Source organism: Brachyhypopomus gauderio, chromosome 1 (assembly GCF_052324685.1).
Source record: "Brachyhypopomus gauderio isolate BG-103 chromosome 1, BGAUD_0.2, whole genome shotgun sequence".
Lineage (NCBI taxonomy): Eukaryota > Metazoa > Chordata > Actinopteri > Gymnotiformes > Hypopomidae > Brachyhypopomus > Brachyhypopomus gauderio.
This window is the reverse complement of record NC_135211.1, coordinates 33,049,184-33,071,499: the sequence shown is the minus strand read 5'-3', so window position 1 is coordinate 33,071,499 and position 22,316 is coordinate 33,049,184. Positions and strand designations below refer to the sequence as shown.

Here is a 22,316-nt window from a genome sequence, read left to right as displayed (position 1 = left end):
GGGAAATGCTTGAGCTAGATGCTAATGGCCTTTGCCTGACCGGTTTCCTTTCAAAGGACTTAATGCAGCTAAGAGCATCTCTGGAATGTCCTCTTTAAGATATTTAGCAGGTATTGCTATAAAACTTCATTGACACGCTGGCCCTGACTGCGATGACGGTGTGTAACCACCACGGAGCTTTGGAATAAGGAAGGCAGAACTGAGGTCAGGCAGCCAGGGGTGGGTGGGTGGGGGTGTGTGTGTGTGTGTGTGTGTGTGTGTGTGTGTGTGTGTGTGTGTGGGTGTGTGGGTGTGTGGGTGTGTGTGTGTGTGTGTACTTTCACTGAACAGACCCCTTCCCACCTTGGCTAGGTGTTTCATTCAGGCCCATGGAGTTACAGATAAATGAAAACGAATATTGCCCGTTTAAGCATTAATTTTTTGGGGGGGCTTTTTTAGTTCTTTTTTTTTAAATGATCTCTTTTGAAGCGATGTCTCCCTTTGTGCAGACACGTCTGTGGTCCCCTTTGAAACCCTACCCTGTGGGATGTGGCATTTGTTTCAGGATCAGTTTTCGGCTCGCCCGCCCGCCTCCTTTCCTAGAAGTGTCATCGTAGTGGCGGTTTAGAACCCGAACTGCGTGAGGGCCTGAGCTCTTTCTAACCATGGCCGCTGGTCTGGGCACGAATCCATTACGAGTTCATTCGTGTAGCTACTGGTGTTTGGATCCAATTCCCCGCCCACCTTCATCCGATCTTCTCCTGAAAACCAGGTCCTGCAACAGCAGTCCCCTCAAGCTTCTTCTTGAGGGCTTGTTTCGGAATTGCATGTGCGCGGACCCCCCTCGAGCAGGGCACACACAAATCTGTTCAAACTTGTGGCTTAGTGCGAGACTGTGTCTCAGTTTAGAAAAGACTGTACTGTAAACATAATGTACTGAGTCAAGACTGTGGATTATTTCATGTACGTAATAGGAAAAAAAGTTATCTTGTAAATTGCCTGTTTCAGGCAAAGAAAAAATGGTTTGTTGCACATATAATTGTTACAAATGTACAAATGAATCATATTAAACAACATTAAGGCATACACATGTGGTTTGTGTATTTACCCAAGTAAAGAGGATTTTTTGCTTAAGTGCTCATTGGTGTCAAAGGTTTAGTAGATGTGTCATACCAGGGATCTCCCATCCTACTGGGAGCTCCTGTCCACCAAAGGTTCACCCAAAGCAGTTGATGCTTACAGTGAAACAAAACAGTGGTAGTACCATTCATACTAGCCAGTAACCACTAACCTTTCAGCTCTTTTGGAAGATGTATCCTTTTAAGGTGACTTCTAAGATAGCATCTCGAATTGCTTGTTCAAATGGCACCTGATGCAACCTGTGTTAAATATATGTTTGCTTCATATAGCTGGAACGCTTTTCAGGTGGTTGTACAGGTTTGATTGCATAAGCTACACCACTGGGACAACAAAGTGAACAGTGCAATACTCGTCCTGCCCTTTGTCATTGCTCTTAACATATATAACAGAGGAGTTGGGTTTCACACAGAAATGAAGCACGTTGCAGAAATTCCTGGTGAAAAACATGCTTTATGCTATTCATATTGAAATAGAATTTTTATTTGTTTTACCACATAAATATCCATTGAAGGTTCATAGTAATTGCTAATTATGGAAAGTGGGACAAGAAAATAAGGTGAACCGCTCCAAGGCTCATGTCAATCACACCAGTCGTCACCCTCCTTCGTGTAGGACGTTCCATTTGCAGTCGCAATTTTTAAAAAATAAGATAATCTTCTTATTAGGTTATCAGTATATTATCAGGTTACATGTGCGTAACCAGACAAGAAGACTTGTAAAACCTTCCTACGCTCCCCCATGTGTGCGCCTGTCTTATTCAGAGCGCAATACACCACTCGTGTCACTGCTTACTAGCATGGGTGAACCTACTGCAGAATAGTCCACGGAGTACGAAGAGAATGAAACACTATTATATTTAATTGTATACTAATATATATGGACATGTTACTTGCGGCTTGAGCGTCTTAAACTTGAATTATATAAGACGCTCAAGCCGTTTAGTTATACGTATACGACGCATGTAACGATCATTATTGTTTAGGAGACCTTACGTCTTCATAAACTAAAACAGATAAATTGTATATTCAGTGCACAGACAAAATGATGCTTTTCGTCCATGCGTGAGATAGGATGTGGTTTTGAGTTCATCGTAACTCGGTTCATTCCCCATGTGGGTAGACTGGGTCACGCACCCTAGGTGTCCAAATAGTTACGACGGGTCCTGCTTCATTTTTGCTCCAATATTTTACAGTACCATTTCCCTCCAGCTCTTTTTGAAGAATAGCCTTGGCTGCCCACGTCTCCAGTTCGCCCCAAACCAACTTTATCAAAGTATTTCCTTTTCATAAATTTTTTATTGTTTCTGTTCAAACGAGTGCAGAAACATACACCCGTTGCTCATGCATTTGGTGCTATTTACCCACCAGGCGCTCCTCGTACGGCATATTCATAGAAACACATGTAGTGTCCTTATATATATTATATATAATTACAGCCCCACATAATCCGTGCCTCGTCAGACCTGTGAGAGTTTAACGTGTGTGAGCAGAAACATCCCGTGGCGCCTCCCACATGAGGAGGGCGCCCGTCGGCCTGAGGCAGCCTCGCTACACCAGCTGAAGGAGCCAGTCGCCCGCACTGGACCCCACACACCGCCTCTTCTTCAGGAGAAACGGTTCAAGTTGTAGGTAAAATAAAATAGGTGTACGATGGGGAACAGGGTCGCTCGGGAGGACTACGAGTGGGTTTATACGGACCAGCCGCATGCGGACCGCAGGAAACACATTTTGGGTGAGTTTTTATTGTTTTGAGTTATAAAATAGTTTTTCTTTAAAAGCAAAATTAACTACAGACATCCCCTGTGTCAAAACGGTAGAAATCCGCGATCAAAGTTAAACCCTTACGGTGAAATAACTAGTTATATAAGTTATATAACTAGTTATTTCACTATCTCAACTGCTGCTTACGCGCCGGTTTCTTTTTCTCTTGTAGGAAAACGTTAGCTAGCTAAGCGTTAGCATGTCCGCTAGTGCCAACACGGCCATGAATTATAAAAATAAACTGTACAGTTGTTCCGCTTATACAATTTTATTAAACAACAGCCACTTGACCAACATGGTTTGCACATAAACGATGAAGAGTGTCCGTGGTAACGAGTCTGTTGGCTAGTGTGGGTTGAAGCGAATAAGTCAGAAGACATAACGTTAGGTTACAGTTATGTCGACACGGCGAAGCTGCAGCTCGGTGGCGTGACGCGCCACTCCCTGTAAGTTTTACTCCTCACACACCGCGATGTCACGTATTCTCTCTCTAAACTGGTTTGATGTCAGCTAGCTATTACTACTTTTGCCATTTGTTTTGCTGGTTAGCTAGCTTAGCTGCCTACGTGACGGCAGCCAGACAACTGAATCTTATACTGGTACTGGTGTACCACCGCCCCAGTTATCTAGACAACTGAATCTTATACTGGTACTAGTGTACCACCGCCCCAGTTATCCAGACAACTGAATCTTATACTGGTACTGGTGTACCACCGCCCCAGTTAACCAGACAACTGAATCTTATACTGGTACTGGTGTACGACCGCCCCAGTTAACCAGACAACTGAATCTTATACTGGTACTGGTGTACCACCGCCCCTGTTAACCAGACAACTGAATCTTGTCCCAGTTAACCAGACAACTAAATTTTATACTGGTACTGGTGTACCACCGCTCCAGTTAACCAGACAACTGAATCTTGTACTGGTACTGGTGTACCACTGCCCCAGTTAACCAGACAACTGAATCTTGTACTGGTACTAGTGTACCACCGCCCCAGTTATCCAGACAACTGAATCCTATACTGGTACTTGTGTACCAGTATCCCAGTTAACCAGACAACTGAATCTTATACTGGTACTGGTGTACCACTGCCCCAGTTAACCAGACAACTGAATCTTATACTGGTACTGGTGTACCACTGCCCCAGTTAACCAGACAACTGAATCTTGTACTGGTACTGGTGTACCACCGCCCCTGTTAACCAGACAACTGAATCTTGTACTGGTACTGGTGTACCACTGTCCCAGTTAACCAGACAACTGAATCTTATACTGGTACTGGTGTACCACTGCCCCAGTTAACCAGACAACTGAATCTTGTACTGGTACTGGTGTACCACTGTCCCAGTTAACCAGACAACTGAATCTTATACTGGTACTGGTGTACCACTGCCCCAGTTAACCAGACAACTGAATCTTGTACTTGTACTAGTGTACCACCGCCCCAGTTATCCAGACAACTGAATCCTATACTGGTACTGGTGTACCACCACCCCAGTTAGCCAGACAACTGAATCTTATACTGTTACTGATGTACCACCGCCCCAGTCAGTCTTATGAGGTGTTTTTGTGGTCTTGCACAAACCTCCCCACTGATGTTATAGTTGTCATGTATAGTTCTCGAGTATGCTAAAGGTTGGGGTAATGGAACAAGTGACTTGACTGTTTGCCAGCAGTTGTTTCGTGAAACAAAATGATTGACGTTTGTCAAACTGAGCATGACCAAAACCTTGATTAGTGTAGCAATATCTCTAGCTTTAGGACTGACACATTATTTTATGGAGTTAACTTGGGCTGGGTAGTTCTGTATTGTTTTTGTGAACTGATGAAAAGCCCTTTATCTTCCTAAATAAAGTCTAGGTGGCGTGTCTGGACACATCTTTGCCCAGTCACTGCTTTTCCAGCTGATAGTAAGGTGGACTGTAGACAGTTGTAATTGTTTTATGACATGATTGTATTACTATATTTACTTTGAGGATTTACATAGGAGAGGAATATAGTGATACATTTAAGCTAAATACTACTGCTTAATAATTTAAACTGAAGATGATTTAATTCTTCTAAGTATGAGTGGGACTATGTTTAATCCCCTAATTAAAGGAACCATAAACATTTGGGTCATTTGAACTGTGTACAGCAGCAAGGACCAGGAAAATGCACATACATCATGTTTTCAAAGTGTCAGTATTGATGCATAATGTCCTAAAAATATTATGTAGTTATAAGACTAAATGACGAGGCTTGCATAATGTGTAAGAATTTAAGCATAAGGGTTTTATTTCTCACTATGATCAGATTTTGACTAATTATGCAATGATTCAATGTTTGACAATCACCAGATTTTAATATGATATGGTGAATTTGATGTAATGGATCCAGGAAACAAAACACAGTAAGCTCCACCCAAATCAGCTGGAGTCTAAATGTTCACGAAGCACTTCTCAAATGAGTGTTTCTCTCACAACGTCTCGCAAAAACACTTGTGAATTGTTCAGCAACAATTTAAAATATTTCTGTGATGAGGAATATCCTCCTAGAAGTTTGCAAACACTGGAAAGTGGCGTGAAGATCATGGTGGATAAGAAGAAATGAATGACTAAAGCATAACAAAATGAAAATGGAGAAAATGCCAAAGCACCTTGTGGATCAAGGTTATTTGTGCACCTGGGTGTGTGGAGGAATTAGGCATAGATCTCAGGATGTGAGTTTTCAAACTTGGCCCATGTCAAGCAACTCATTTACAGGAAATTACTAATCTTTGCTGTGACATGCCCTTAGATTATATGGTGTGTGCTTTTCATAGTTCTGCATAGTACAATCTTATCTTTTTGTAAAATCATATCTATAGAGTAATATTAAAACTTAGGCACCAACTTTATCTCAAAGTTCTTTAGATGGATTACAATAAATACATCTACATTAATTTATACACGCCTATACTTTTGTTTCTGTATTTTGGGCCCTAAAAAAGGGTACCTAGCATTTATTTGACTTCTCCTTGGCAGTTTTGTAGGCTGCAGTGTATATCCTTTATCAACACTTACAAATGTTTAACATTCTGAAGCATGTTGGTACTGTTTACTTTTAAAGTGAAAGCAGTTTCTAAGGGGTGTGTTATCATATGGGTAAAACCACCCACACTTCCCTTTTAGAGGTATTGTATACAGTTTGTTGTATAAATGTTAGTGTTTATTGAAAACCCACAGTCTATATTTTACATGGATTACATATTTATTTTTGTATTATGATCCCTATGAATCTTGTAAGTCTCATTTACAGGGCCGCCTCTGCATTACAGTTCAAAACGATTAGAAAACCAAACTGACCTCAGATTAGAGGAAAATGCCAAAGGCAACTAAAATCTTCTAGGCTGGTATGGTCAACAGTCCCTGGAATGGCCAGATCATAGCTGAGTAGAGTCTTGAGGCTTAGCCTGACTATGTTGTCTGTAAAAACAAAAGACTAATAGTGTAAAGTATGTAATAATAGGACACCTACAGAGAAGAAACTGTTTAGTTATTTACTAGTGCAAACTAATAAGGCCCAAGGCCTTGAAAAGAGTAAGCTGAGAATGTGATCTTGGTCCTTAAAAAATCGTGTTTTTTTTTTTCTTTTCTTTCTTTAATTTGTCCATTGTCATATATATTTCAAGTTAAATATGTGACTCACCTAATCTTCTATTTTGTTTTTGCTAGCAAAATATCCAGAGATAAAGGAGTTGATGGGACCCGATCCCAGACTGAAGTGGATTGTGTGTATGATGGTTGTCATCCAGTTCTTGGCCTTCTACCTCGTTAAGGACATGGGATGGAAATGGGTGTTGTTTTGGACATACGTTTTTGGGAGTTGCCTAAATCACTCAATGACACTAGCCATTCACGAGATTTCCCACAACACCGCGTTTGGAAACAACCGTGCCAAATTAAACCGCTGGTTCGCCATCTTCGCCAACCTTCCCATTGGTTTGCCGTACTCCGCCTCTTTTAAGCGCTACCACCTCGACCACCACCGTTACCTGGGCGGCGACGGCGTGGACGTGGACATCCCTACCAACTTTGAGGGCTGGTTCTTCTGTACACGCTTCCGCAAGTTCATCTGGATTATCCTGCAGCCGCTATTTTACGCCATTCGACCTCTCTGCATCAACCCAAAACCAATCAGCAAGCTAGAACTGGCGAACGTGGCGATCCAGTTCACGTTCAACGCTCTCCTCTATTGGCTGTGGGGCTGGAAGCCTGTAGTCTACATGCTGGCGGGTTCGATGCTGGGCATGGGCCTTCACCCCATCTCGGGACACTTCATAGCCGAGCATTACATGTTCCTAAAGGGCCACGAGACGTACTCGTACTATGGGTCTCTTAACCTGCTCACGTTCAATGTGGGTTACCACAATGAGCACCATGATTTCCCCAGCATCCCAGGAAGCAGACTGCCTCTGGTAAGTGTGTGTGTGCCCGAGAGTGTGTTCGGGTGGCATTTCCTTCAGGGTTTAACCATTAATGTTTGAAAATGTTTTCAGTGCTAAGTCAGTAAGTAAATCTTGGATTGAATGCAAAGAAGACTTTGACCAAAGCCATTCATCACAGTATGTTGTAAATCATTTGTGAGGACTGTATGTTTTGGCAGAAATATTAAAAGGTAATTTATTTGTCCTTGTTTAAAATTCAGTGCCTCTTCTGAACCTAAATTACTTTACATGTAACGTACTGTAATGTATGATTGACCTTTGCAACCATTAGTATTACACTGAAACTCAAAGAATACATCCACATATGAAAATTAATATGAATATTACTTTCAGAAAACAAAGCTTAAATGGGTTTGTATAATCATAATGTGTAACTTTGGGGTGGATGTATACTTAGCTTGGAGACATTTGACACAAAGTGCCTTCCCGTCTATGATCAGGTAATATAATGACTTACCATAAACATCTTGGACTTTGGTGTATTTTTGGATTAGATATGAGTGAATTGAATGGATAATTTAAATTTATGGTAAAATTGAAATGGTTATTATGGCAGTGACACAGTAGAGGAATGTCTGAGTGTTTCAAAGGTGGTAAGACAACCGATGAATAAGACACCACGAGACCCTTGCCACACGTTTTAAAGCCATGTCCATTCTGAACTCTTCTGCTTCAGGTGAAGAAGATAGCGGCAGAGTATTATGACGACCTGCCCTGCTACATGTCCTGGGTGAGGGTCCTGTACGACTTCATCATGGACGATGAGCTCAGCCCGTACTCGCGCGTGAAGAGAAAGCTGAAGGGCGATGTGAAGCTGGAGTAAAACCCCAGCTGCCGTCGTCACGAGCGGAGCTACGCCGACCAAAACCCCGGAGACTGCCGTCGCCAAACCTCACCCCTCGCCTGCTACAGTGTGAACCGCCCGAGCAAAGTTGTGTATATGTGCACTATGTTGTGTGAATGAGTGTGGAATTGTCTGTGTGTGTGTGTGTGTGTGCGTGTGTGTGTGCGCGCACCCGCATGAATGATGGACAGAATGGTAATTTTAGTTGACAGCCATTTCTCATTTATTTTTTGCAGAAAGAAAAAAATGACTAGTCCTTACTTATTTACAAGTCTAAACCTTGGCTTCAGTAATATAATCCACAATTCCCATTTGCCTTTTGAATTTTTAGACAGTTTTCTAAAGTATCTCAGTATTTTAACTGACATTTTAATTCTCAATTCTGAACTTTGAAGCTAAATGAGTGTAAAGTTTTCTTAAAGCTCTGAAAAAGGCCAGTGTAATTCTGAAGTGTTGACACATGTATAAGCACCCAGCCCTGAGGCAGCGCCTGTTTCATGCATCTCGTCTACGTCTGTCGTAAACTGACTCATGCATTCTGAACCATCTCTCTCATTTGTCTTCATATAGTCATCGCTATGTCTGTGGATTTGTTTGTTTGTTTTTCTCGGTCTGACCTTAACACAAGGTACATTAGATGTAGAACTGCACACTCCGTGTAACTGGTAGGTATATAGCAATACACAGTAGTTCCAGCTCCTGTGTTCTTGTTGAATACAGTGTGTTACTCTTATTTTAGGCACCACATTTTTTGGAACACCATTTAGGTTGATCACTCACGCAGCAATTTGGTAAACGGTAAATCTCTAAAAAATAGAGAGGCTATATATAGGCTAAATGTCTGGGCAAACTGGCCTGTGAGTAGGCTTGTGAGACTCGGATTAAGCCTGCGATTAAAGGATGCTAAATAGAATTTACTATGTGATTTCACAACAGGCACTACAGCCTGCCTCAGTTTGGACTAGGTGCTTATCCATGTCTAGAAACCATCCATTTACGATGGTGTTCACTTTAGAACAGATAAGTGGTGTTCTGACCACTTGGTTTGTCATGAGAAGTGGGACTGGACAGATGTTAGTTCTTATATCGTATGCTAGCTTGTCCCCCAGTTTAATACTCTGCTTAGGTTATTTAAAATTTCATTCTACCCATAAATTATACTGATTTGGATAAACCGTTCTTATGGCACACTGAATCTGTGGAAGTCTTAATTATGAATCAGTGTGATGTTTGCATTAGGATGTTGTTTTAGTGATGCCAGGAGGCCACTGTTGTTCAGTCAGTGGGGTATGGCAAATTCTTGGCAGCATATTAAACCAGCTTGGTGAAATTATTTGCTGACTGGATGCAGTTTTAAGCACCTTTTACATTAATAAGATGTGCAGTAGCATATTCTTGTTATACTGTTCTCAGTAGCAAATACAATTGTCTAATTGTACAAAGTGTGGTTACCAAATGGATATTTTTTTGTTGACCAAAACAGAATTAGGCAGTTTTCATGCAAGTCTGAAATATGGGAAACTTTTCCACAAGAAAAACTTAAAAATGCCAAATTACCCTCCTGTTATGTGTAATAAGTTCTTGACAATGGCTTGAGGTCTGAAATTTTGTCTCTTAATACGATGCATTGAAACTCTAATGCTGAATCTTGTGTCCTTAACATTTTCAAAATAACCAAAACTAACCCTGACCTTTTTAAAGGTGATTTACTTCCAGTAACCCTCAAAGAAGCATAGCCAGCGAGGCGAACTGCCCACGGGGGTAAATGCATAGCCTTCACTGGAGTGGAAATGTGTGATGGGAGAAATGGTTTTCTTTATCAGTATTAGACCTTCAGTCCTTTAAGCATCCTGATATTGGCTGTTGGATTAATGTTTTGGCTATATTTAAAAAGGTTTCATTCTTGTTGTCTCTATGCTTTTCTGCGTTGATATTTTATTAAACCACTTCAAACTATATTGTCATTCATGCAATCAAATTATTTAAAGGACATATTGGTTTGGAGAAGTGCATTAACGTGGGTAGAATATATGGACCCATTAGATGCAATGATTCCAGGTTCTTATCTGTTCAGCAGGAGAATAATGCAATACTCAAAAGTATTTATTAAAATGATTAAGAACTACAGGTATGGTAAGGTATGAAATTTCACCCCCATTTTTGATATTTCAGTATGACCATTATGGGATGAGGTCAATATATTTGCAATATATCAGTACAAATATTGAGGGAAAAGTTGGTGTCCCGGGTCCTGCTGCAGTGGGTCAGCACCAGCAATGCTGCCTATCTGGTGAGCGATTCCCGCAGTTTCTCGTACATCAGCTGGTCCTGCGTGGAAAAAGCAGCAACCAAATCAGAGTTCTTCACATTTTTTATATTCCGCTGCAATGAAAGCGCCTACAAAAGCAAAGATAATGGCCAGCCCCTCTGTGGTGTTAGCTTCCCCAGCAGATGTTCGAGTGACACATGATGCCTACAAAAACCGCCTGTGCGCTCAAACGAAACGCAGACGGAACAATAAACGGACAAAGCGCAGTTTGAGAGAATAGCCCGAGCGAAGAAGACTACGCCTCACAAAGGAAAGTTCACAAAAAGCAGTTGGACAAAAATTAACCTCAAGAGACTACTTTCCTCTAGGATCCTAGTTGGTGTGGCAACTGAGCGAAAACTCCTAGCAACCCAAGCTCTCCTGGACTGGACTGACTGGTTTGCCTAGCGTTTAACAAGCATCTAGTCTGCAAAACAGCTCCAAGGGTGCACTTTGCATATGGCTGGAAAGCTCTGACAGGGCTGTGACATGTGGAACCCTGAGCTCCTGGGATGAAGTCTCAGGATGGTGTGGGTGTGGAAGCTAATCAAAGAGAAGCTCGCACGACGGATTGGAGCGCAGAACAAAAACACGCGGCCTGCCGCCAGTATGCTATAAACCACTCAGCAAAGACCTGACACTAAACAGGTTTTGTGGATTCTCTGAAGCAGAACAGTAGATATCATTAAATGTAACTGTCCTTCAATACGTAGATCTCCATGCCTCAAATTGGCCACTTCATTTCAAAGCATCTTCTAATTGAACTTTTTTTCATTGTGCTGTGTAAATGCCTGGTTCATGTGAATATCTCACCTTCTTAGACACGGATGGGCGAACCTTCTTAAAGGCCTCTTCAAAATTCTGCTTGCTAACCCTTATCTGTTCAGCAGAGCCAGAGGAGAATGTGTGCTCTTAGAAAAAAGGAGGGGGTCACAAGTTAGCCACAGGTACCCTCATCAGCATCTCGACATCTGACACTGCATGCCACGAAAGTGTAAATTATAAAATTATTTAAAAATCATAATTAAAAAATCAATTATAATTATATATATATATATATATATATATATATATATATATATATATATATATATATATATATAGCTTGTAGTGTTACCTGTACGTGCGAGACAGGTCTGAGCACTGAGGTGAGCTCTTAAAGCATAAACGGAAGCCTCTCTTACCAGCGCAGACAGGTCTGCCCCACTACACAAGAGGACACGAATGTGCTAATGTAAATATACTGAAGTGCACTGTTCAAACAGAAGTGCAAAATCAATAAATTACCACAAAACCATTCATTCTGTCATCTTTAGCAATAAACATTGTGCTTCAAATAAAGAAAAGAGAATATCCATTTATAAAGTACATGGAGGCCAATCGTAAGAGGTATCAAAATACTCACGTAAAACAGTCACACCGTTCGTCACAGGCAATTGCCTCCAAACTGACGTCGGGCTCCAGACGAGGCCTCGTGCCTCCCTGTTGGCAATTCCACAACCTGTTGGCCACTGCTCGCCTTGCCACCAACGCTGGTCACATACCATTGCACTTTAATAACTTCCAAAGGGTCACGTGAACTGAAACGCCACTCACCTTGGTGATGGTGAGCAGGATGGCGTGCCGGTCGGCAGGCGGAGGCAGGCCCACATACAGGGTCTTGTCCAGACGGCCTGGTCTGAGCACGGCAGGGTCGATGATGTCTGCATGAGACAGAACGGGCTTTTTATTTTAAGTCCTGCGCCAGAGAAGCAGAGAACTGCATTCCCACGAATGCGCGTTTAGTTATTACCCGGCCGGTTGGTGGCGGCCATGATGAAGACCTGCCGTCGGGCCTCCAAACCGTCCATCTCCGTAAGCAGCTGGTTGACCACACGGACGCTGGCCCCGGACTGACCGTGACAATGGCACACGGGGGTTATTTCATTTCAAACAATGATGACCCTAAAGTCTTGTGCTGGATAAATCATTACAGTCTTATTTATTACTGTTAGCATGGGCCATGCAGGAATGAGCATTTGAACACACCGCCCTTCTGATCATTACTGTAGCTCTTTTCATCTGGTTCACACTTATTCCTGTCATGCAGCTTGAATATCAAATTTGTAACAGCAAGCATTGGCCACACAAACATGCTAATGTGGATATACCCAAGACACATTTATATTTGAACTTGGACATCATAATTCATCCCATAATACATCATAATTTATCCCATACCATACACACACACACACAACCTCAAGGGCTTATGTTTGAGGACGGTAGCATCTTTCATCCCACACCCACTTTCTGACTCATATGCTGAACATTGCCTTTTGTGTCTGGATATCCACACCCAGCTGACGAGCGATTTTGAATAGTCACCTCATGGCCTGACCGTCTTGGGCAAAGCGCGTCGATCTCGTCGAAGAAGATGACACATGGTGCCGAGTTGCGTCCCCTCTGGAAGACCTGCCGGACGGCCCGCTCACTCTCGCCCACATACTGCCAAACAGCGGCTTATATTGAACATCGAGTTTTAAAAACACATACTAAACAATCAAAATGCCTTAAACAAGGAAATGGGATCCAGGAGCATAGGTAAAAGATTGAAGCGAATAGAAATATTAGACGGCATGATACCATCATGAAATATTCCTCACAGTGTGGTAACCGAATCGCTGCTGAGCTCCGCAGTCTTAAAACGAAGAGGCACTCGGCTCATCTTACCACACGCCTGCTGCCACAAACAGCATCTTGGCGGGCATATATGTATTTATTGGCCATGGAAAGATACTGCCTTCATAATTCAAACGTTTCCTGATACACCGGAGAGAATTTAATGCCATTTATTTTCCTGGTGTGAACCTGACACAAAAGCAACGTGTGGCTGGGAAGTCCAAAAACAACGGTGGAGTTTGACGAACGGTCCTCTTTTTACTGTTTGAGCGGAAATGCGCGACCCATGACACAGACCCCTGGGACACTCACCATGTTTAGCAACTCCGGGCCCTTGACCGATATGAAGTTTAGACCGGACTCATTGGCAACTGCCTGCAATAGTACAGAATCTTAGTAATCAACTTACAAAAACCATTTACACAGCTCTACCACAGTATATTAAAAAAACATCCTCATTAGCATAGCTGAGAAACACCGCCTTCAAAGCAATGAAAATCAATTTACACTGAAATGCTGATGACATGAGAGTATGGAAGGCAGTGATGAGTGGAGGCGTACCTTCGCCAACAGGGTCTTGCCACAGCCTGGGGGTCCAGCGAGCAGCACCCCAGCAGGTGCAGTCAGCCCCAGAGTCCTGAACTGTTCTGGATTACGGACAGGGGCCTGACACACACACACACACACACACACACACACACACACACACACACACACACACACACACACACACACACACACACACACACAGAATGACATAATTAATTAGACCCTCATTCATGCACAATGCTGACATTCACACTGGTCCCCACAGTGTGACTCTCTAAAGCAGCCAGTCAGCAGATACGTGTGCACCGAATGAACCAAGCAGACCAAGGAACATTTCCGTCAAATGACTGCAGAATGCTTCGGAGGTCGTCCTTTGACTTTCGCCTATTTCCTTTGACCTTTGCATGAGTTTATCAACATTTTATTTATTTATTTTCTCCCTTCCCATAGACTCATGTCCAAGGCCCAAGATGTAACAGTGCCAACACTGGAACTCCTACCAGGATGGCCATGGTGAGCTCCTCACGAATGTCTTGCAGGGCACCCACGTCGTCCCAGGTGACGTCAGGCACAGTGGCGAAACCCTCGCGCTTGGCCGATGGCTGGACGCTGGCCAGCGATGCTCTGAAGTCGTCCATGACCACGCAGAGGCCTGCCAACTGCTCCTCGCTCAGAGACTCACTGTTCTTCAGCAAAGCCAGCAGCTGCGCCAGCTCCCCCTGCTGGTGAAACCATCAAATTGCATCAGTACTTATAGCAAGTTTGGCTTTATCATCTAAATAATGTTTAAATGAACAATTCAACTGAAATGTTTACTAGTAACTCAAGGTATTTCTTCCAGGCCTACAATGAAGCATCTTAATTTTCCTGATTAATTTTCCATGCAGCCACAAAAGTAGCACAACATTCAAAGCAGGAAGAGGTCATGGGCTCAGGTCAGGCTCAGCAGGTTTGCATCTGACTCCAAAATGTAAATAGCTGTGGTTGCATTCTTATCAGAATAGAAATATCTGGTTTGTATATGAACGTATCCTGACCTAATCAGAATGAATGCCTTCCTGTTATACAGGACATCACCGGATCTGGTTGCCTTTCAAATGACCCAGATGTATTTACCTCTGCTGTTATGGCATCAGAAGCCGGCACGCTCGGCCCTTCCTCTGTGTCGTTGATGGCGACCGCATCCTGGCAGTTTGCGGTGACGACGCTCGCGAGGACCGCCCGGCTCGTCTCTTCCTCCTCGGCTCCTGGCTCGTGCGCAGGAGGCGGGGAGCGGGCCGTGGCGGACCGGTCAGCTTCCTGCCGCTGCAGCAGGACCCGGTTGACGGCGCTCATGGCCGCTTCGCGACACAGGGCCATCAGGTCCGCCCCCACGTAGCCCGGCGTGAGCCGCGCCAGACTGCGGAAGTCAAAGTCCGTCTGCAACTTCAGCTTCCTGCAAAGAGTTTTAAGAATCCTGGGGAGGGGGCAAAATCTGAGATTAGAGAAGGATTCCGTGTAAGGGTAGGGGACTGGTTTCCTGCAACAGAAACCTCCCCCACTTGACTAGGTAAAGGATGTGTCATATCACTGAGCTGATATCGTGACTAAGAGAATACTAGAGGGGAACTTGAAAGGTGGATTTGCTAACTGGAATATTATTTTGAGATTACTGTGACAAGGACAGAGTCTGGAAGCAACGGCAGCTTTGATCTGTGTGGATTCTGTAGATGTTGAAGGTAGTTCTGGTTGTGGAGAGGCGCTCACCTGAGACGCGCGTCTTCGTCAGGGATTCCTAGGCAGATCTCTCGGTCAAAGCGGCCTGCCCTTCGCAGAGCTGGATCAAGAGAGTCCGGCCGGTTGGTGGCCCCGATGACCAAGACCTGCGCCGGCACGGACAAGGAATTCAGGTCTAGAGTGAGAGTGAGAGTGAGAGTGAGAGTGAGAGAGAGAGAGAGAGAGAGAGAGAGAGAGAGAGATGTTGAGGAAGGAACCTATGAGCCAACGATTCAGCGAAGAGGCAATTTAGAGTGCCACTCACCATCCATGCAGGTGAGCAGCTGAGCGACGATCCTTCTCTCCATGTCCTTGGAGGCCACCTCCCTCTTGGGAGTGATGGCGTCGATCTCGTCGATGAACAGGATGCAGGGAGCACTGCTCTAGCAGAAGAACAGGCAGCACAGACAATCAAACGTGCAAAGGTGTTCGGGTGTGTACCCAGCTGGGACAAATATTCAGGGTGGAGAGGGTGTTCAGTCAGGGTGTCGTCCATGCTCTTACCACGGCCTGCTCAAACAGCTCACGCAGCTTCTGTTCCGACTCCCCCGAGACGCCAGACACCAGCTCAGGGGCGGAGACCTTCAACATGGGCAACTCCATCTCCTGCAATCACCCAGAAATATCCCAGAATAGCAGCAGTGAACAGGTCCGAACACTTAATAGCAGCAGTGAACAGGTCCGAACACTTAAAAAGTATGAGACATAAAATCCTGTGGTGGAATCTACATGGATATAAAATAAAACAGGGTATTCTGTCCAGAAACACCTTAAGCAAAAACACAGGGCAGCTAGATAGAATCATTTAGCATGTTTGCATTAGCATACTTTGCAGAAGCGTTACTTTAACGCTAATCAGACACGCCCAAAGCTTCCTCACCCCAGCAACGGCCTGAGCAAGAAGGGTCTTCCCACAGCCGGGCGGCCCATGGAGCAGGAAGCCACGCGGGGGCACCACGCCCAGCTGCTGGTACACTTCAGGGTGGCGCATATGGATTAGCAGTTTACACAGCTCCTAAAAAGAAACAGAAGCACGTCATCCGGGTCTATCTCCACAACACGGGCTAGCCTGCACGGTGGTGCGTTAGCATCGTACGAGGGCGCCTAGCTGCTCGTGCCATACCGTCAGAGTCTCCTCGTTCCCACCCACATCATCGAACTTCACCGTAGAACGCTGGAGTTCGGGTCCGTTGGTCCGTGCTTATAAAAACACAAGCAACTGCGCGTCAAAGATGAAGCGTTCGTTCGTGATTTGCCAGGCGCTAACCAGTGAAACAGCGATATAGAAATAATTCACACAGAATTTCATAAAAGCAGGCGTGCGCACCTTTTTTCGCCATTATGCTTGCCTCAATGTCCGCGTCAACGTTTGATCCATCTCCTTCTCTTTTCGGTTTTCTTTTTCCTTTCTTCGCGCTCTTTTTTGGTTTCATCTCTGGCTCAAGCATCGAGAGATCTTCATCCTTCTACAATAGCACAAACGTAAGCGTTCTCAGCCAACACCATTATACTGCTCTCCTCAAATTTGCCCCAGTGATTTCATTTCCGCCTCATGGTAATGACCCATATAAATATGCATTCTAAAACTGCACACAGCTGTTTTGCATACATAACCAACTGTGAGTTCGGTACAGTGCGGTGTGCAGACTTATATGAGGCTTGACCTACACCCACGTTTATCGCAGGTTGCTCCTCCTCACATAAATCAATCAGGATGTTTTCCTCATCTCTGCCTCCAGCCCTGTCAATGAACCATCCGCCTGTGGACACCCGGGTGGGGGCCCGATGATGGGTGGAGACTTCGGAGCCCTTCTGGGGGGCTTGATGGGGCCCAAGGGTGGAGCTCTCCCCTGACGGCGTCCTTTCCTCTGGGTTGCCCTTGCGGTACAGGGACATCAAGGAGTTGTTCATGTGGTTGGAGTTCTGTTGAAAATCATACATGCAGGTGTTAACTCAGTCAGCTGGGAGAACTACCCTTGCTTTACTTCACGTGAATACCTACGCTCCAGTTTGAAGAAGAATGCCCTACACTCACAAGTCCGCTTTAGAAAGATTTGTGTGTGATAATACAAGGAGACACATTGGGAGATCGGAGTAAGAAAGCAAGTAAGAAAAAGCTCAGAGACTCACCTCTGGCTCCGAGATATCACCTTCGCTGTCTGTGGTGTCTTCAAGGATACTGCTGCCCTCACTAAGGAGCGCCACAAAGATCAGAACATACATCTCAACATAATAACTAGCGCTCGCTACAGCAAGACCCAGGGTGCATTGTGAATTGTTATAGGCGCAAACGGCAAAGCAGGTGGGAAATTCAAATATCCGAGTTGTGGACAAGGAACTCCTGGGAGACAGCAGCTCTACGGTACATATTATAATCTGCTCTTACCCGTCATCCTCCTGGCTGCGTCTTGCTCTTTTGGCCAAGTGTTTCTCCTCCAAAGCAGACACGCCAGACTCGCTGCATAATGCCCCATACACTGTACAGAAATGACAGGTGTAATGTCATTTAATTTAAACAAACAGGTGAAATCTGCATTGTGCCTATTTAATCGATGGCTGGACCGCACACAAACCCCTGTTAGCTGTTCAACGTAACCCCAAGAGGTGAGATTAGGTTCACCTTTTTCTACTTGAATCCTGAAGGCGGTTCGATTCCGGCGGCCGTAATCCATCCTGTGGAGGTAAACATCCACCTCATGAACCGACCACTACAACTCTAACAACATGGGCCAGGTTGAAGATCACAGCCCACCTGTACTGAAGCTGGAGATCAGCGGCCAGTCCGGCGATATCCACATACTGGCTGTTCCTGGACTTGAGGTACTGGGTTATAACAGTTAACACACACAATTACACACACAACCGTGTGTGTTCATCACGGTAACAGCCCGTGGATGTGGAGGTCCGTCTTACCTGTTCAACTCTCTGTTTGAGGCGCTGATCTAGGTTGCCTCCACTTCGGTTCTTCATCGTTTAGCCTCGGTGGTTGTCGGTTATTGCATCCTGTCTAATTTATTTCACCGTTGAAACTAGAGAAATCATCTAAAGTAGAATAATATTTCTAATGTTGTCACGCTAAGGAGTGAATTAGTTCTCAAGCAAACTAATAAAGTAGAAGCAGCATGACTTCAGCTCTAACCGGACCCGTTCTTTACAATTAAACGAAAAGGTTTGCAGTTTAAAGAGGTTTTAAGACCAGAATGTAGCACAGACACCACTGTGAGTGTACCATGCTTCTCACGTTGGAACGCGGAGGGAAGTTAAATGTAGTGATGCAGACTGCCGCCTGCTGTACTGGAGCGCTAAAATGTACCCGCGTTTGCGACTGCCCCCTAGTGGATAACATGTGGAACATCAATGAATGTTAAACTCCACTAGCGTCTTTGTTTAATCAAGTGTAGATGATCAAATTCGTTATTTTATATACACTTTTAAAACCAGACCGGCGATGAGGTACCATCTTATTATTATTACCATCTCATTGTCTTTATTATCTTACAGTCAACAAGCGCTTATTTCATCAGAGGAAACAATACATAATGTTTTATTTTGCTTTATTCGTCAAGTATCAGATGTACAATGATTTTTTTTCTAGATGCAGGTGTCAAAAACCAAGAGACACCTTCTACAATTGTGAACAAATAAACAGACATTATATATGATATTATGCATAAACACATAATCTGCAGTGCAAGTCAAGCCCTGTTGGAATCAAATGCTGTTACAGTATACAGCAAATATGGCTGAAGAGCTCGACCTATGGATGTGTGTATATGTACAGTTAATGGCCACTTTATCATCTAGAAGCTCCTTTAGCCTTTCACTGAGGCATAGATTACACTAGGTGTTCAAATCATTCTGCAGGAGCCTTGGATGAGACCTAACGGGAGAGCTTCTCAGTTGCCATGAAATAGATGGAGGCACTGACATTCTCTAAGCACAATGTCCCAGAGATGCTCTAGAATTAAGATCTGGGGGCTGCGGAGGCTGAAAAAGCCTGGGTCATGTTTCTGCAACCAGTCTGTGACAATACAACCCTTGTGGCATGGAACCCTGTATGATTATCTGCTGTTATAGCCCAAATGTACTAAGAATAGAAAACAGCATACGGTAAGAAAGACCTTTTCTAAATGTTCCTAGTTTGTCTGATGGCAACTGGATTGAGAATTGAAAGGGTGTTGTTTATCTGTAAAGTTTACCCAGTGACCTTTTATAGGTCTGGTTCCTGAGTCTTCCAAGTGTCTTTGATTTTTTATTAATTTTTTCCTTTGCCCTTGCAGTTATAAATTCCCAAACCACACTGTCATTCCATAACACAGAGTGCTCTAAACCAGGGAAAGACATGCTGGTTCTATACTGTTTAACTGACCTCATATTCACATAGTTTTTTACTTTAGGCAAGAGTAGCTGGTTAGTTCCTAATGACAAAAGAGTTGTGCCTGGCTCAAGACCTTGACATCAATCCTGTAGTATAGTGTTAGCCAGTGTGTGAACTTAAAGGAGGCCCTTTAGGAGCACTGCTCCGTATGCAGAGGGATAAACCATGGCAATACTTCTCAAACTACATTCGGTTGATAAGGTGCTTAAATGCGTGGATCAGAATTGATAACAGGTAGTGGTACCTTGACATCAATCCTCAATCAATCCTCAATCAATACTCTTGCCTAAAGTAAAAAACTATGTGGTACGGGGCAGTCATGGCCTGGCGGTTAGGGAACTGGTCTTGTGACCGGAGGGTCGTGGGTTCGATTCCCAGACCTGAGGTCATGACTGAGGTGCCCTTGAGCAAGGCACCTAACCCCAACTGCTCCCCGGGCGCCGGGCTAGGGCTGCCCACCGCTCTGGGCACGTGTGATCCACAGCCCCCTAGTAATCACTAGTGTGTGTGAGTGTGTTCTAACTGCACATATGGGTTAAAAGCGGAGGACAAATTTCGATTGGGGTGTAAAAATCACAATTGACAAAATATGGCATATTTACATTTACACATTTACATTTATTTACATGGAAGCCTGATGCTGACGATCGGATTGGAGCAGCTTATTGGTGAAGACAGGTGGTGTTTTCTTGACTTGTCGGGAACAGGGATGATGGGAAATAGAGTTCTGAGTCGCAGAGTGGGGAGATAGTTACAATGTGTGCCATGAAGTGCTTATGCAGCGTATGAAAGCAGGAGAATTGTGCTTGTTTAAGAGGGCTATACCCTGCAGAAAGAAGACACATAGGTGGCACTGTATTGAATTAATGGCTGAATCAAACTTCATAATCTAAATCAAGTTCTGGAGCAAATGTTTTGGTCATTTTGTTGTATTTGGTCGATATGGTAGATACTCTCATTAGAGCAGTGAAGGGTGTTAAGGGGTTAGTGAAATAACATAACTAATGTATTAGGATCACCTTGTAGGGTGTTTGCTGCCATGACTATTTTGTGTTGCCCATCCTCTCACACTCTATAAATGGTCTGTTTCTGATTACTTGACCGCTGTTGGCTGGATGTTTACTCTCTGGTCCTAGCAGTCACGATGATGTGTGTAAGGACCTCAGCATCACACCCAAGCCTGCTGAATGCTACAGATCTATACCCACAAGCGTGGCCCTTATCGGTGTTCAAATTGTGTCAACAACAATTTCATCCAGAACGTTGTCTACACGTAAAAAATCTTCAACTGCCTGTAGTTGTTTTTTTCTAGTCCCACAGGAACAATATTCTGTTTTAACGGTTTAAAGAATAATGCTCTTAAAGCAGTCTGTACATTGGTGGTTTACCTGTATATATACACTGGCCACTGTACTAGGTGCTAGCTCAGCTGTACTATTTTACAGTTCTCCCTGTTCTGATCTGCACATGCCTTTTCTCATGACTGACCTATTCTGGTATTAATGTGTTACTGCATTACTTGCAAGAGATGTAATACATTGTAGAAATCAATGTTGTTGAATATCTTCAGACCATCAGAATTAAGGATCTGTCATTTTAATACCAATAGATACTGTATTAATCACATATCAGTTGTTGCTGTGGCAGCAATGAATTTAGGTAATGCAAAGAAAATAACTGATCTATGGAATGAGTGTTATGATTTAACCATCTACATTTTCAAATATAATAATAATAATAATAATAATAATAATAATAATAATAATAATAATAAGTTCCATTTGTATATCACCTTTCAAAATACCCAAGGATGCTTTCCATATGTAGAAAACAAAAAAATAACCAGATATATAAACCAGTTGCTACAAATTCAGAATCACTTTGCTTGTGATTTATTAATTATTATTATTACATTTACTATTTATTAAACCTAACAGATTTGAACAGGGACTCTGTTCCTATCTGATAGATAAATCAATCCAAATAACACATTTGAAATTTCATCTCTGCGCTAAAGAGCAGCCTATTCTGTTAATCTTTGGAGTGGATAATAGAAACATATTTAATGGCCCACACATTTGACTTGCCAGTGTTTACAAATGTGTGCATAACCTATATACTACCTTGTTACACACTGTTATTACACAAATATACTATATGCTTAACATCTAGCTATCCTCTGTCCTTTAATCAAATCCATGTAATTATTGCAAGAACCCAATTAAAGATTTTTGCAGGCTACTACTACATTACACACATTACATTACACGAAATATGTCAAATGATTTATCCAGTCCTAGGCAAGAATAAGCAATTTGGATATTCAGTAAATTCATCATGAAAGGTTTCAACTGTGTTAGCAAAGACAGTATATAAAATAACAATTTTATTTATCTTTCAGACGATAAAGTATTAAAAAACTTTGGATTTGAAGGTATTTACATGTTTCGATTTAAATTGTTTGGCAATGGT

General features: G+C 43.3%; 2 protein-coding genes across 4 annotated transcripts; one reads left to right on the top strand and one right to left on the bottom strand.

Annotated features, from left to right (window-relative positions):
* The first annotated feature begins 2,629 nt into the window (after window positions 1-2,629).
* On the top strand, window positions 2,630-10,149 carry degs1 (delta(4)-desaturase, sphingolipid 1). Its single transcript, XM_077010631.1, has 3 exons — window positions 2,630-2,850; window positions 6,577-7,319; window positions 8,026-10,149. The coding sequence occupies exons 1-3, from the start codon at window positions 2,769-2,771 to the stop codon at window positions 8,170-8,172; spliced, it is 972 nt and encodes a 323-aa protein (XP_076866746.1). The 5' UTR covers window positions 2,630-2,768; the 3' UTR covers window positions 8,173-10,149.
* On the bottom strand, window positions 9,672-18,730 carry nvl (nuclear VCP like). Of its 3 annotated transcripts, none has more exons than XM_077010627.1 (23): window positions 18,380-18,730; window positions 18,219-18,289; window positions 18,087-18,139; window positions 17,853-17,943; window positions 17,597-17,657; window positions 17,135-17,389; window positions 16,794-16,932; window positions 16,590-16,666; window positions 16,347-16,481; window positions 15,971-16,072; window positions 15,732-15,849; window positions 15,458-15,602; window positions 14,828-15,167; window positions 14,212-14,433; window positions 13,724-13,828; window positions 13,475-13,537; window positions 12,869-12,988; window positions 12,294-12,393; window positions 12,098-12,204; window positions 11,907-11,983; window positions 11,619-11,707; window positions 11,315-11,412; window positions 9,672-10,521 (listed from the first exon to the last, which is right to left on the bottom strand). In XM_077010627.1, the coding sequence occupies exons 1-23, from the start codon at window positions 18,434-18,436 to the stop codon at window positions 10,477-10,479; spliced, it is 2,670 nt and encodes an 889-aa protein (XP_076866742.1). In that variant the 5' UTR covers window positions 18,437-18,730; the 3' UTR covers window positions 9,672-10,476. The 3 variants fall into 3 exon arrangements, with proteins under 3 accessions (XP_076866742.1, XP_076866743.1, XP_076866745.1); XM_077010628.1 differs by having other exon boundaries at window positions 17,141-17,389; XM_077010630.1 differs by lacking the exons at window positions 17,597-17,657; window positions 17,853-17,943; window positions 18,087-18,139; window positions 18,219-18,289; window positions 18,380-18,730 and having other exon boundaries at window positions 17,167-17,302.
* Window positions 18,731-22,316: the final 3,586 nt, after the last annotated feature.